At 42.9% G+C, this 14831-nt stretch overlaps 1 protein-coding gene across 26 annotated transcripts in view; it reads right to left on the minus strand.

Annotated features, from left to right (window-relative positions):
- KCNMA1 (potassium calcium-activated channel subfamily M alpha 1) overlaps positions 1-14831 on the minus strand; it is a 719065-nt gene that overhangs the window by 124188 nt on the left and 580046 nt on the right. For 7 of the 26 annotated variants that reach the window (XM_008519113.2, XM_070612876.1, XM_070612872.1 and 4 more), the window contains one exon: positions 10469-10642. The exons of 18 other annotated variants lie outside the window; for them this stretch is intronic. In XM_008519113.2, the coding sequence (XP_008517335.1) occupies positions 10469-10642 (174 nt within the window). Of the gene's footprint in view, positions 1-6580; positions 6786-10468; positions 10643-14831 lie in introns of those variants that run through there. One more of the 26 variants, XM_070613001.1, reaches the window with a different exon arrangement.

Here is a 14831-nt window from a genome sequence, read left to right on the forward strand (position 1 = left end):
TACAAATGGGCCCCTTTCCTCATGTTGCCCCTACTTGATGCATTAATATTTTTGTGTCACCCTCACTCACAGGAAAATGATCAGGTTCATCAAAATTAGTAAAACTGAATCATATGTCCTCTATTTTCTAGGACAAATGCTCTACATATACGTGTATCTTTTGTGGGGTAATATCCCTCTCTCTCCTCACTTGAAACATTGGTGGATTTTTGCCTACTGTGATTTTGTGTCTTTGTTTCTAGATCGTCTTTCTTTCCCAATAGTTAACCTTCAGAAAGAATGTGTATTGTGCCTACTAGTTGATGATTTTCAAGACCGTTTAGTTATGTCCTTTTTTCTTGCTAGATTTCCCTCTTAATCTTCTTGTATCCCAGTTCTTAGCTGCTTAGAAAGTTTTAGGAAACTTCATGGATCCAGGGATATCCTGCTTCTCGCGTACCCCTATTCATTTAACTGACAATTGAGAATCGCTTAATTTATTCATTCTTTTACTCATCAAACATTTACTGAACTGGAATCCTTCAGGCCATTTCCTACTCAGGGCTTCTTGCCAACATCTGAAGCCCAGTCAAGGATGCCAGCATGTTACATTTCTGACCTTGGAAGGAAGGAAGGCAGCCCCTAGGTCCTTTCTTGACTGAGTGCAATCCAAGAGGCTCCAGCCCCAAAAGCTGGCATCAGCCAAAATGGAAATCACTGTGACGCAAGCAGTCAGCTCCACTCCCAGAAGAGGGCCCCACTCTGTGGTCTACAAATGCCCCTCTATGCACTGTCTGTACATCCTGCATGGCTCCAGCTCCAGGGAGCAGTCTTGCTCACTGCATTTAAAGCTTTCTTAGTGCAGTTGATCACCCCTGATGCAAATCTTCTTCAAAAGCTTCCACTTTGAGTTTGCATAGGGTTTCTCTGTAGCTCAGGAATATTTGGTGCTACTCACCCTGCCATATTGAAAGGCATAGAATGAGGGCTTCCAGGTTTACCAGAAGAGGCCAGGGGAGTTTTTCTCTTGCTGTTTCCCTTCCTTGTGGGAGGACAGCTCCTCATGAGGATGACTGAATGAGATGGTCAGAGAAGAATGGTCACTTTGGAATCTGCAGACTGTTCACCCAGCTTGTGTGAGCTGGACATCAGAAGATTGTCCCCTCAGAACAAGAATCTGTGAGCATGTCTAGAATCTCCCTCCAAACTAGGCACTATTTACAAAATGATTTTTAATGCCCTCTCAGATTTCAAATGTGTGGGCCTGACAAGGCTGGACTTTTAGAGTCCTCTTGGGAAAATCATTGGCTGGGTAAGCAAATCGTTGCTCTTGTAAGCAAATGTGGGGACGGAAGACTCGCTAATTATCTAATGATAATTCAACACGGTGGTTTGGGAGAAAGCCCCCAAGAGAAGAAAGACAACACATAGCCAATTGAGTGGGTACATTTTGCCTTATTCCACTTCCAGAAGTTGGCATTCTCAGCATTCACACTCTAACACTGTGAGAGAACCCAGGACTCAAGTGCTTTTCTGTGCTGTTTTAACAATCCTTTAGGGTCGACGGTGTGTACAAATCCTACAGTCATGGATGCTGACATACAGATACAATGAATGCAGGCAAAGGCCTTGTACACAAAGAAATAAAAGGGAAAAGAAAATAGTGCCATGGTACTTAGATGCCACATGACTTCCTCGTATTTTGTGTGGCAGTACTTCACAGAAAATGTGTTTTGTATTTCCACTGCAGTAGGATAAGTGGTTGAAAACTACAGTGGATTTTCAGTGAATGGGATGTGAAGCACTTTATTATTTTTTTTCCTCCATAGATGTAAGGGGACGTGCTGTCTCCCTGAGAAAGATGGGAGGAGAAAAGTCTCATTGCCATACACAGGGATTTAAAAAATAATTCCCAGGAGCTCTAACCAAAGCTACTGCATGCAGCTTGAGCCAAGACCCTCAGGGCTGGTCTCATGTCCCACATAGTGGCTTTGATTTGCTTTCTTTCTGCCCCCCAGCCTGGGCCAATGCCATCATGTCAGCAACTCAGAGCTGCCTGCCCTGTTACCTTCAACACACACAAGATGTGAGTCTTACTGGAAATAGGGAGAAATGATGAGGGAAGAAGAAGAAATATTGGTCAGAAAAAGGAAAGAGAGGGAATAGACCCCCAAGACCAGGGGTAGTCGATGCAGCCCTGTAGGTCTCCAGTCCTGGTCAAGACTTTAGTAAATTCTCCTCCAGTAAGAAGAAAACACCAGTGAGCCTAAGTAGGAATTGCGATGAGTGCCGGGTCAGCTGGGGAGAATTGTGCTCAAGAAACTTAACTAATAGAAGTCAACTGCTTCAGCGCCATTAATTAAACTTTCTTTTCAAAAGATTTTAATTCTTTTGATTTGCATTTGGGTAATGTGCTTCAGCTGTGGAGTCCTGGAGGCTGGCGATCCCACCTTCCTTCCTAAGACTTCTCAGAACAGCTCTGTGCTGCTTTTGCCTTCCACAGCCTCCGCAGCTCCAGCCCCTTCTTCCACATGGCCAGAGACATCTTCCCAAAACAAAGCCTCTGTAGCCATTTCCCTGATCAAACACCTTGAATACTTTCTATTGTATTACAGATTAAGAACAGAATCCCATCACCTGGCCCCTACCAAGGGTGGCCCTATTTATCCTTCAGGGCTCTCTCCCCGCACTCCCCTGAACAGGTCTTAAGCCCCAGCCAAACTGGGTGACCAGCTGTTGAGCAGGAGGCTCCAGGCGTCTCCACTGCGACGCCTTTTCTTATGCTGTTAGGCAGAACACCCTTTCTCTCTCATTCTTCAAGGCACTTCCGAAATGCCACATCCCATGGGACCTTTCCTCACTGACCAACAGGAGGTGAAATTTGCATTGTGAAGCACTTCGCACCTCTCTCTTACGGCACTCCCCATGAGTTTTCATTACTAGAATCTTTATCTTTTCTCCTTCCTTGGAGACGGACTGACCTATTAATCTTCTTCAACTGTGTAAGTAACTGAGAACTCAACTGACTCAGACTGTGGAGCCACCCAGTTTGTTTTCCAATCCCAGCACTGTCACTGATTTGCTGTGCGACTCCTGGCAACTCATTTAACCTCTTTGCACCTTCCTTGCCTCATCTGTAAATGGCACAGTTGACAGAGGCCTCAGTTTATAGTGCCTCAACTGTGAATAACAGTTACTACCTCATAATAAGGATTAAATTAATTAATACTCATAAAGGACATAGAACAGTGCCTGCAATGAAGCAAATGCCATGTGAGTGTTAAATTTAACAACAACATACACACATGCATACACACACACACACACACACCCTTCACGTGTTGGCAGAGTACCTTGCATATAGTAAGATTAGAGACTACACTAAGTTTAGTCTTAATGTGAATCCAAATTAAGCAATTGGCCATTTCCTAGAACCATCACATTAACAGCTATTAATGGGTAATGGAAGACACCTACAATGAGAGTAAATCTGTCTGGGGAGTGGGCTTATGCTCAGATAAGACAAAAACATCAACCTAGCCTCAAAAGGGGAAAGCAATTTTTCAGCAAATCTTGGTAGGCCTCACTCTCCTTGTCTCTTCACCACTGAGAATGATCTGTTTATAATCTCCACATCCACTCCACTCTGAAAATGGTTCCCATTACGCTGTTCTGTGCTCATTGCTTCTAGACTTAAACGCAAGTCAAAGATCACAAACACTAAGATCTTTCCCATAGGCATGCTGGCATATGTCCTAAGTTTGTTGGGCCAGATGACAAATGCCCATCTCAGACGAAGGAAGCATCCAACTGAAATGATGGGCACCATATGAGAAGGGAGGATCCCAAGGCATGATTGAGAGCAGAGGTGCTGAGATCAACTGCTCGTTTCCGTCTGGATGGGATTTGAAGGCAGAATGTAGTGGAGCCTGTGCTGTCTCACAGGCCTCTCTCCAGTGGCTTTACACCATTATTGGTCTGATACTAATTTGAGACAATGGCCAATCACAGTACAACAAATTAGCCACAGACACGTGATAGCAGTCAACTCAGGGGGCTATCCTGAACGCGGGCTGGGGGATTCCCTGTCTCCATGAGCCACACGTTCCCACAGATGTTTCTAAAAGCCTCTTCCCAGAGGCCCATTTAGAGAGAAATCAAATGCAACTTCGACTTAATTAACGTTTTAAATGATAATGAATACAATGTAGATTCATAGGAGGCATTTACATTGTGTTGTAAAATTGATAAAAATTTAATAACTCTTTGTTAATAAGTTATGTCTCTCCAGACCCATAAAGCCTAAGGCGATGCAAACTCCAGACTGGTGCAGGTGGAGGCGGGAGGCAGAGATGGACTTGACATTTGCTCCAAGCCTGCTCTAATTCAAACCTCTGCTTGTTCATCAGTACTTTATTTCATACAGTAAAGGTCAGGATTTGGGCTCAAGGCAGAGCCTTGACAAGAAAGCTCAAGTGAAAGGCGGGCTGGCCCTGACATCTGTCGCCCGAGATAGCAGAGAAGAGGGGAGACGAAGAGCTAACTGGCCTCATCTGTCCTCCACCATGGAGGCAAGATGGAGAATGTGCTGCCTGGTGGTAGGAGCTGTCAGGGTGAGTATCGTGACAACTGGCACTGTCTTGAATAGAAATGCAAACATAATTTCCATGTCACCTTGCATAAGGACCTCTGCTCAGCTTACTTGTGGCACGCCAACGTCTTTTCTAGTTTGTCCTTGAAGAGCCCAGTCACCTATTAAAGCATCATATCCCTGGGAAGGGAGGTGTCCAAGCAATGGGGTAAACACAGGGACCCTTTCATCTTTCCTCATTCTGACCTTTCTACTGCTTGTCTCCCAACTCTGTTGCAAAAGATTTCTTTTGAAAAGTTGACTGCCTTTTGCCTACTGTTCTATTCTCTTTCATCTATATGTGGTGCCTCTTCATAGCGTATTTACCTTAAAGAATTTAACAATACTTTTTTGGGGACAAGAGGAGAGCAGAATGAAGACCCCAAATGAAAGCCAACTGCTTCCCTGACACTAAACTGAAAAAAACCAGCTGTTTCCTACGTATGAAAACCTAGTTTGTTTGGAGCTCTTTAGAGATGGGTAATTTAAGGGATTTTTGTCAAAGGAAATTTTGCCCAGGCATGATTTTTGCCTTGCAATGCTGATTGAATGAGCTGACCACTGCGTAAGCACGTAGGAAGGCATATTTCCAGTCAACCATTGCTAAATATGGCTACCACAAAATCAAGTGAGAAGCATTGGCTTCTGTAGCCTTGCCCATTACCAGAGCAAGTGCCATAAGAAGCCCACCCAGGGACATTATTAGTCTCAAGGAATGACTAAGTGGCTGCCTAGCCCTATTGTCCTCCTGTTTTCACTTCCTGCAATGAAGTGCAGATCACCGAATCAGCACTCATGGGCCAGGGATAGCGAAAGAGCTAGAATTCAACAGCAGCTTTAGTGTTTGGTGTCATGAATATTGAGAGAGGGAGAGAGGAGAGAACCATACCAACGTGCATGAGGAAATGAGAGAAACTGCAGACCCAGAATGAATGGGCTTAAAAAAATGCATGGAAAACTATGACAGAATTGATTTGGGCTGAGCTTCCTCTGGCTCTCATGTTTCATATCTTTCTATCACTGATGGGTGATGGTAGGAAGGGAGAATCTTTGGTTTCAGGGCCCAGAAGTAAAATAAACAAATAAAATTTAGGATTGAGGAGCTTGAGGGAGTCATCCAAAACTATACATAAAAGGAATGAGATAATTCTAGGCTGTCGATTTGTAAATGAAGCTTATTAAATTGTCTCCCTTTAGCAGGCATTGGAGACTGTCGGCAGAGAGTGTGTCCTATTTTAGACATTTTCTTAGAGCTAGCTGCACCCCCGCCTCGTATCTGATTTTACATACTCCACAATGCCGTCGGTTCATGGAGTGACTTTAGTTCTATTGGCAATGTTAATTCTCTGCCTGTAGAAACTAAAGTCTACTCGGCATAAGGTGATTTTTGTTTATTATCTGAAAAGATTCAAGATTACACTAAACTGATTTTGGTATGGCTCCCTTCAACCTAATCATATCGGACTTCTCTCAACTTAACCAATGGAGTCGAATGCCTCCCTGTATTATATTTCTGTTCAAAATAAAAGTCATGCACAATTTAAAATTAGCTCCAGTAGTTTGCAAAGGTTGCAACTGTACAGGTTTAAACTATCAGCAAATTGAAAGGTTGATGTGAGTGATCACGCATGTACTTTAGCTAGAACTATTTCCAAGCGCAAGTCTAAAGATCTGTCTCTCTTCCAGCACATGATTAATTTGTTCATGCCAGGGTTACTGACGGTTTGTGGCCAGCCTCATGTCAGGCAGCTCTCAGCAGGTGTGAATCAATAGGATCCTATGTTGTCACTATATCATAATTTTAATTGTCCCTTTTTATTAGACTTAGCAATCAGATATCAAGCAAGACTGAAATAACAAGAATAGATGCTGAACAGAGAAAAAGGACCATTTTACAAAATTATATTGAGGGGAAATGAGACTGATATTTATCTGGGTGTGTATGTTGCTACACACACACACACACACACAGACACATATGCTTTTTTATTGAAGTATAATTGACATACAATATCCTATTAGTTTCAGGTGTACATCATAGCAATTCAGGAGCCCTCGTACACTGTTGGTGGGAATATAAATTGGTGCAGCCACTATGGAAAACAGTATGAAGGTTCTTCAAAAAATTAAAAGTAGACTACCATACAACCCAGCAATTCCACTTCTGGGTATTCATCTGAAAAAACAAAAACACTAATTCAAAGAGATGTATGCACCCCTATGTTCATTGCAGCATTATTCACAATAGCCTAGACATATATTTCTTATATTTGATAGTACTAGAATACAGCTACTTCTGTAAAGTCTGGGGCTCATACCATCCTAGCGTCTTTTAAGAGAGCTAGTACCCCTGCCCAGGACCACACGAAGTGGAAACAAAATTGGGATGATCAGAAAATGGTGCTATGTACACGTATTCTAGCCTACCATATTGAACAATTCAATCTTGCCAAAAATAGAATTATCTTGTGATGCATCATCATAGGTCACTCATTGCTTTTACTTTTCTGACACTGTTCTTTAAATCTTTTGTAAATGAGTCCTTCTTCTCTGCAGATATTTTTGTCAGCACAGTCTGGCCTTACACCTCCTGAGTTCAACAGAAGGAGACAACTGTTAGAACAGCACGTGACTTCACAACCGCCAAAGCAAGGTGATAGGCCACGCCTCCAAGGAGAGGTGCTTGGAGCAGGCAGCGCCTGCTGTTAGAAGGCAGACTTCTAAAACTGTGTGAACACTTTTAATGTATTACCACTCCCCTGGGAATTGGCTACTTCTCTTCCCACTTCAGAAAATGCATAATGGGACTTTGTGTTTCAATTTAAAGCCCCTTGAAAACGGAAATCTTTCCCTTTACGAGAGAAAAAATAGTAAGAAGGCAAGAGAGAAATGAATTAGGCAGTCTCCAAAGCACACTGGCTCAACTGGGAAACTGCGACCAAAGCAAGCACCGTAATAATATAATGACCTTTAATGAGTGTCTTGGGAAACAATACAGCCCTTGCAGAAAAGACAAAGGGCAAAACCCATCATGGCTCTGCTGACACTAATTCAACATGATTTTCAGAACAACTAAAGAATGTATGAGAAGTAATCTGATCCACCCATCTGACCTCACTTTGATTCAAGGGCCCTTCTCCTGCCATTTCTAATTGACAAACCCTCTACATTTCACATCTGCTCATATTTAATGAAAAGCCCACTCTCACCACTGCTCTTTGAGTCAACTAGCTCTGTCAAATGGGCACCACCCAACCCCACCACCAGTGAGGGAAGCCCAGGGATTGCTCTTGGAGCTCTGCCAGTGGAATTCCACAGAAAGAGAGACATTTTTTAATTGGAGAAAAAGGGCTTATGTGGGCACACGAAGGGGCTCAAATCGAAATGGATTTTTCTAACTTATTATTAATGGTCAAAGGTGAGTGGTCTCACCCACAGATGGATGAAATCTGCTTTTGTTTGGTGGAGTGATGACAGCAGGGAGACTGATGAAACAGAGGAGGCGAACCCCCCTGAGCTGTCAGTACCAGTTAAGTCTTCAATATACAACCCAAAGCCCCATGTTTTCCACAGTAAGGCTGATTTCAGAAGGGTAGGAAGGAGAGCAACCTCATGCACAGGATGTTTCTGAGAGGACAGGACAATCCCACCTCAAGTTTTTCTTCTCCTGGCCTCTATCAATGCTTGGATTAATTTGCAGAGCTGAATAATCCCTCCAATTATGGTTTCTCCCAGATAAAATGGAAATTACACACACTGGGTATCATGGGCCTCCTGCAGAGGACACAGATTTTTCTGTGATTGGTATGGGTGACCAGTGCCAAGACATGACCGCAGGGCCCTAGTTTAGAGCCTGAGTGGCTCCTTCCTTTTCTCCACTGAATCTCTGGCCAAGGTTCTAGAGCCTAGTGATTATCTGAAAACAGAAGATGAGCCTTAGGGCAGAAGGATAACCCAGGTGACTGGTGGTTACATGTGCCACAATCAAAGAGATGTGGCCAAACTGTGCCACCAGAGCTCACCCCTTTGCCTTTCCTCTGCAGCTCCTAGTGCCTCTCCACACACTGTAGACAAATTCTTTGTGTGGTTGTGACCTCATCCACCTCGGTAGTGTCATATGGACTAGAGAGAACTCTTAGGGTAAGGATAAAAGGGTAAGGGTTCATACTGTGGCATTTGTAAGAAAGATGTTAAAGGAAACTTCCTTTCTAAAAAGTTTGTTTTTAAGCCAATGTGGTTGGGACAGTCCAAAATCCCTCTCAATACATCCTCCATAAGGTATCACTTTTACAAACAAATGTCTCTTGGCACTGTCTGGAGGGGCAGTGAGTCATGAATCAGAAGATGAGTCTCTGGTCCCAGATGGAACTTCTCCAAATGCCTCTAAGACAGCTCAATGCACAGATCATGCCTCAGACCTGAACTGCAGGCACAAACATCACACCTGGCATGGCACAACACTCCGCTGCACACAGCGAAGTTAGGGCTCCCTCAACCCTGGAAGCCTCTATGGATCACCATCAAACAAGCACACCCCACAGGGACCACCTTCAACACCAGTACATGTGAGTTGAGCAAGTAATACTCAAGAGTTTAGTGCTCTTCTCCATCCTTGTTGCCAGTGTGAATTAACTCCTGTTGGTGAAAGTTTAGTTCAACCAGCTCTGGGCACTTAACGAGAGAGAATGGGTGTCAATACATGTGTTGGGTGCTTCAAGAGGAGGGATGAAGCACAGAAGGAAGAACTTTCTTCTATCTCCTGTGCTGCGAAAATGTGAAAATAAGGTTACAGCCACACTTTAAGGCATCCCTAGTCCTCCTGTGGAACCACAACCCCTTCGGCCCTTAGATGAGGACCCAGGTCCCAGCATCTCAGTGTATGAGCTGGAGCTTTCAGTAACATCACCTACAAACTATGTCAATAAAACACAAGCAAAGTCCACGCTGAATACCAGTGTGAGGGAGGTCTCAGGAATCTGGTGTATCTCAGCTTTGTCAGCTACCAGCTGCAAGACCTTGACAAGTTCTTTAACATCTCTGAGCGCGTGGGTGATAAAGACGACTGACCTCAAAGGCCTGTGCAATGTACTTAGGGAAATCATGGAGGTTCATGGCATACAGTTTTTGTTGTTATTTTGCTAAAATTGCTACAAGATATCTTAGTTAAACAGGGGGTTATATTTTTGGAAAAATAAAAGATATTAATGGAATGATCTTTTGAATTAGTCATCTTTCTGAGGGGAAGCTCTGGAATCCAGCAGTCTATATAGGTTGGCAGAGTTAGAAGACTCTTTTTCAGAACAGAGGACACAATCTGGCACTGGAGGAATGAGGTACAGGTGAGGCAGACACACTAAAAAATATCTCTGTGCATCGAAACCTTGTTGTATTTTGGAAGCCATCTAAGCTCACTAAAAGCAACTTAATGCTGGAGTTGGCTTGCTGTCTCTACACCCTTTTCCTCCCTCCCTCTGACCCAATCCAATGTCTATCCTTTCCCCAAATATTAAGATATACATTTCCACACATCTCTCTATTAACATAGCATTTGATTAGCTGTCACGTTAGTTTCCATCGATATTTACTTACAGGAGAGAGGGAGAATATCACCAGACTGTACTATCACAGTCCTGCATGCTATTACAGGAAGCATGAGTTAACAGAGTGGGAAAGGAGGCCTTCCCCAGCACGTACACAGTGACACAGGCAACTGGGGAAACACGTCACCACACACGAGGTCACACGGGGAAGAAAACATCAGTCTGACGGACTCACAGAACCGACAGGGCAGGACACAAGATGGGGATGATACCACAGACAGCACAGACATGGAAGTGCATGTGTTGGGGTTAAACTTACAGGCACGGAAACTGGTGGAGCAATCATTAACAGAGACAGAAGAAAGTGGGAAGGTTCTCTCAAGGGTGTCCATGTTACCACGCACACGGCCTGACATGCACGAGCAGTCACGCTCAGAACGTCCGCAATCAAAACAACATGCCCGTCGCATTCTCTTGTAGATGGACATCTTGGCTATAACCATGTGGTTGGATGAGAGGAGAGGAAGAGCGGTAGTTAATGGCAAGGTCACACACAGCGAGGCAGCCGGAAGGGAGCTAAAGGGATTTAACACAGGTCTTAGTTCACGTTAACAGTCTTGACCCAGAAAAAAATGCAGAGTGACTTTTGGGAACAGTTTGGTTGTACATCAAAAAAAGCAGCAAAAATATAAATTGCTTTTATAGTCTCCCAAAGCTATTGCATATTATTTTTCTCCCTTAGGTAAAGTGGGAGACCACAAGAAAAGAGCATAGCTGATTACAGTCAGGTTCTTGGATGAGAATAAGAGCACATTATAGACAGCAAAAATGTAACCAACATTTTTCCCCTGGCACAATTAATACAGGAGGACAACATACACACACAGCCAATCCATCAATTGCTTATTTGGTACCATAAATGGTTTTTGCAGATGCAAAAACATCTAATATGTAGGCTTCCTAATTTCCATCCATTTCTGAGCATTAGGCAGAGGCTGGGACAAGCTTTCATCAAATTAGATGTAAAACGATTACATGTTAATATAGAATCTGAGGATGCCTCTGTTGAACTTCCCCAGAGTGAGTTTACATGATGCCTACAGGAATTTAAATTTACTCTTGACAGAACAAATATCCAAATCTGTCCATATAAGAAATGCAGCTACTCAAGGCTAATGCTGCGTATTTGACATTAAAGGCAGTTCACAAATAAGAAATCACCAAAAGCATAAGAGATGTTGGTCTATTGGAATGCATTTAGCTACTCATGGGTGTATTTTCAGCTTAAAGCTTAAGAGAATCTGAAAATCGCATCTGCTCTTCTCTTCCAACCACCAAAAAGTCAGAAAGCAATTGGGCTATTGGTTAATCATAATTTTTTCTTATACAGAAAACATTGATTAAAATAGATTAAAAATTACAAAGCATGAAATAAGAGAATAGATCCCATTTAAAATATCTTATTGAGATTTGCATACAGCAATGATAGTTCTAAAGCTAGTATCAGAGGTTCTGTGCTGCCTGGGGATCCACTGCGGGTGCTAACCTACAAAAGTTGGTGGACATCACTGTAGCAGTTCTCAAGGCCCTTGACCTTTACCCTCAGGTCAATTTATATTCCAGTACAACAAGAAGCTTTTTGTACCTCATTTTGATGCTACAACAGGCAAACATGTTTGCTTTCACTTAGCGTGATCTGGCTTGCTTCTTTCACAGAATGGGAGAAGAATTCATATTTATTCCACGGATCACAGTCAAATTGCAAGCTGAACTGGAGAGGTGTTATTCCCTGGGCCCCTACCTTCCCTTTGGAAAGCCATTTTTTCCCCTCTTTCTTTTTCTTTATGGAGAATGGTTGCACTTTTACTTTAAAATATGGCTTGTGGTTTTGCCCTCTTTGAGTGTTACAGTCACCAGGAAGAAGGGTTTAAATCTCTCGAATGGGTCAAGTCCTGTTCTAAGACCTTTATGACTTGCCATACAGTATATTTGTCAAGCAAGGGTAACGTTATGATTGTGAAGAACAGGCACGGGGGGGATGAATGAGAGATCTCTTCAGCAGCAACTCCATTCCTGTAAACTTGGCTCACGTCTTAGTGGCACGTTCTTTCAGCATCCTAGCTAGTCAGTTGTTCAGATCATCATCATGCAGCCCTAGCCCCGTTCAATGCGTGGAACATCATTCCTGAGCTCAGCATTTACAAAAAAAAAAAAAGTTCCACTATAGCATTTGAATCAGAAGAATTGAGAAGGTATGGTGTGAATGCCCAGACACCCTAAACAGCAGCTGTTGAAGTCAAGAAATGGGAAAAAAGTCTTCAGTTGAAGACATGAAAATAAAGTTATTTTAAATGCATCCAGATCTGGTGTACGACTTGGGGAGAAATCGCTTGTTTTTTCTTTCTTAGTTCTTTTACTAGAAATATTGATTTGTTATTTACACAGAGGAGGGAAACGAAGATGATTTTTTTGTTTCACTGCAGATAAATTGTTTTGAAAAAAAATTTTAATCAAATGCTGTAGTAGAAGAGAAGCCCATCAAACTCTGAAATGCTATGCTTCTCATTAGCAACAGTCCCTGGTTTTCATTTCCATACTGCCATTTTGTGTTCATATACAATAACAGAATCTGACACATTTATAGCAAAAGAAACTTCTTATATACTATTTTTAAGGACAAGGGGAGGGAGGTTGGAGTGAAATAACTTTTGAAATGATTTTGTGAGAGGTAAGCCTATCATAGTGGATGATTTAAACCTCCTACTTGATAAGAGTCCAGGAGGAAACACACTTCAAACCAGTGCCTCTCAGGGACTGTTTGCAACTGTTAATGTTGGCTGTTGTGGAGACCATGCATTGTTCTAAAATTTCATATTGTTAGCATGCAGGAACAGGCTGAAACTGGTAATCGAAGCAGCAAAAAACCATTTGCTATAAGAAGATTAAATGTTAATTATAAGCAGTCACATTCCAAAGCAGCTTGTGCATAAAAAGGAAAACATGCTATTACTCGTCATTCCTTCCCAGTCAGCATGTTTACACTCACACCAAATACAAAATAGAAATCTCAGAAGACAAACAAGCACCGCCACAAAAAGTCAGCAAGAATGATCAATGAGAGGCTCAAAGACAAGACAGAAACGGTGAAAAAATGATTGAGCCCCAAACATTCACAAACCTTCGTGAAAAACAATGCCTAGACCAAGGTGCCACCGACTGGGTGAGTGGCTCTTTTGCTCTACTTCTGGAATAGTTTATTTTCATTGGCCCCCTGTCAGGTGTCTTCACCTATATACTTCCAGGTCGACTTTCTTAAAAGGTAAGGCCCATTCTGAGCTCCCATCTGGTGGAGTGATCCGTCAGACTTGAAGGATGTCTCCCAACCAGGAAAAGCCTTCCTCTGGGCTGTGATATGAGTCACAAACAAGCTCTTTAACTAAAAGCAGATGAGGATTTGTCCCCCTGGTGGTAGCTGTTCCAAAGGTGTGGACACTCTGTGTGTAACATTCTACTCTCAAGTTGTAAAATAAAATTATATCAAAATTACGTTGTGGACCTCCTGATTTGGAAAATACCACCCCTCGTCTCCCTCAACTCTCCCTCTGGCTTCCTGATCCTTTGATTTTGCTTTAGGGAATCATGAATATTCAGAACCACTGGTATTTTACTTCCATTTCTCCGTCATTGTTTCCTTGTCTAGAGCTCACGTAGGTTAGATGGTTAATTTCAGATAGCAGAGTACCACTTAAAACTCCCAAGGTTGGGTTTCAAAGAGCAACTTTGAAAGTTTCAGTATTTATTTAAAACAGAAGTAAATTTCATAGCTCTACTCCGTGGCCACATGAAGTGCTCTCTTTCCTTCGTTGTTTGCTGATCTTTTTTACATAGTCATCCGAGGCTCTCTTCCTAAATCCCAAACCTCAGGAAAGGCAGTTTTCCCCAGGGTTTCAATGGTAAAACAAAGTAGACCTATGAGGACATCTAGTGGATCTGTGTGGAAGAGCAGCTAGTTAACGGACCACCTGAACCAGCTAGCCTTTCTTTGAAAGGGAGTAGAAATAGGACGGTGTGTGTCTCTAGGAAGTGAAATGTGTGCAGTGTCATCTCAGTTCACTGGCTTCTCACAATCTACAGCAGATGTTTAGGGGACAGCGGGACAAAGGGGTGAGAGGTTCAAGGAGGTGGTGCTAGAGTGTTCAAAAGTGGCAACTGGCGAGCACATGGGCTCTGTAGCCATGGCCAAAAGAGTAGGACTGCTTCAGTACCAGCTAGCTGGGTCTCCAAGCCCTACTGCAGCTTCCTGAGACGGGAGACAGACGGAAGCCAGCCTCCGGTAGGTGTGAATGCTGCAGCTACTTGTCATTCCCTCTTAGGGCTCTTGGGACGTTATGCTCAATCAATTGCCCCATAGGCTGGTGTAACTCCAGGAAAGCAGAAAAAAAAGCCTCCAGGGACTCAGTTTTCTCTTTGGCCCACATCATAAGGTTCTTTTTCTTGGACCAGTGCCACAGATTCAAAGAGGTTATGTGGTTGCCAAAAATTAGACCCTGGGTCTCTCCTCCCAAGAACTCTGTCCTAGCAGTTTGACGATTTGCCAAAAAGCTTTTACGTGCTTTCCTTCACCACAATGAAGTGGATATTCAACCAGCATTTCCATATGACTTCCTAGTGCTATTTCTAGA

The sequence above is a fragment of the Equus przewalskii genome, chromosome 1 (genome assembly GCF_037783145.1).
Source record: "Equus przewalskii isolate Varuska chromosome 1, EquPr2, whole genome shotgun sequence".
In the NCBI taxonomy this organism is placed as follows: domain Eukaryota; kingdom Metazoa; phylum Chordata; class Mammalia; order Perissodactyla; family Equidae; genus Equus; species Equus przewalskii.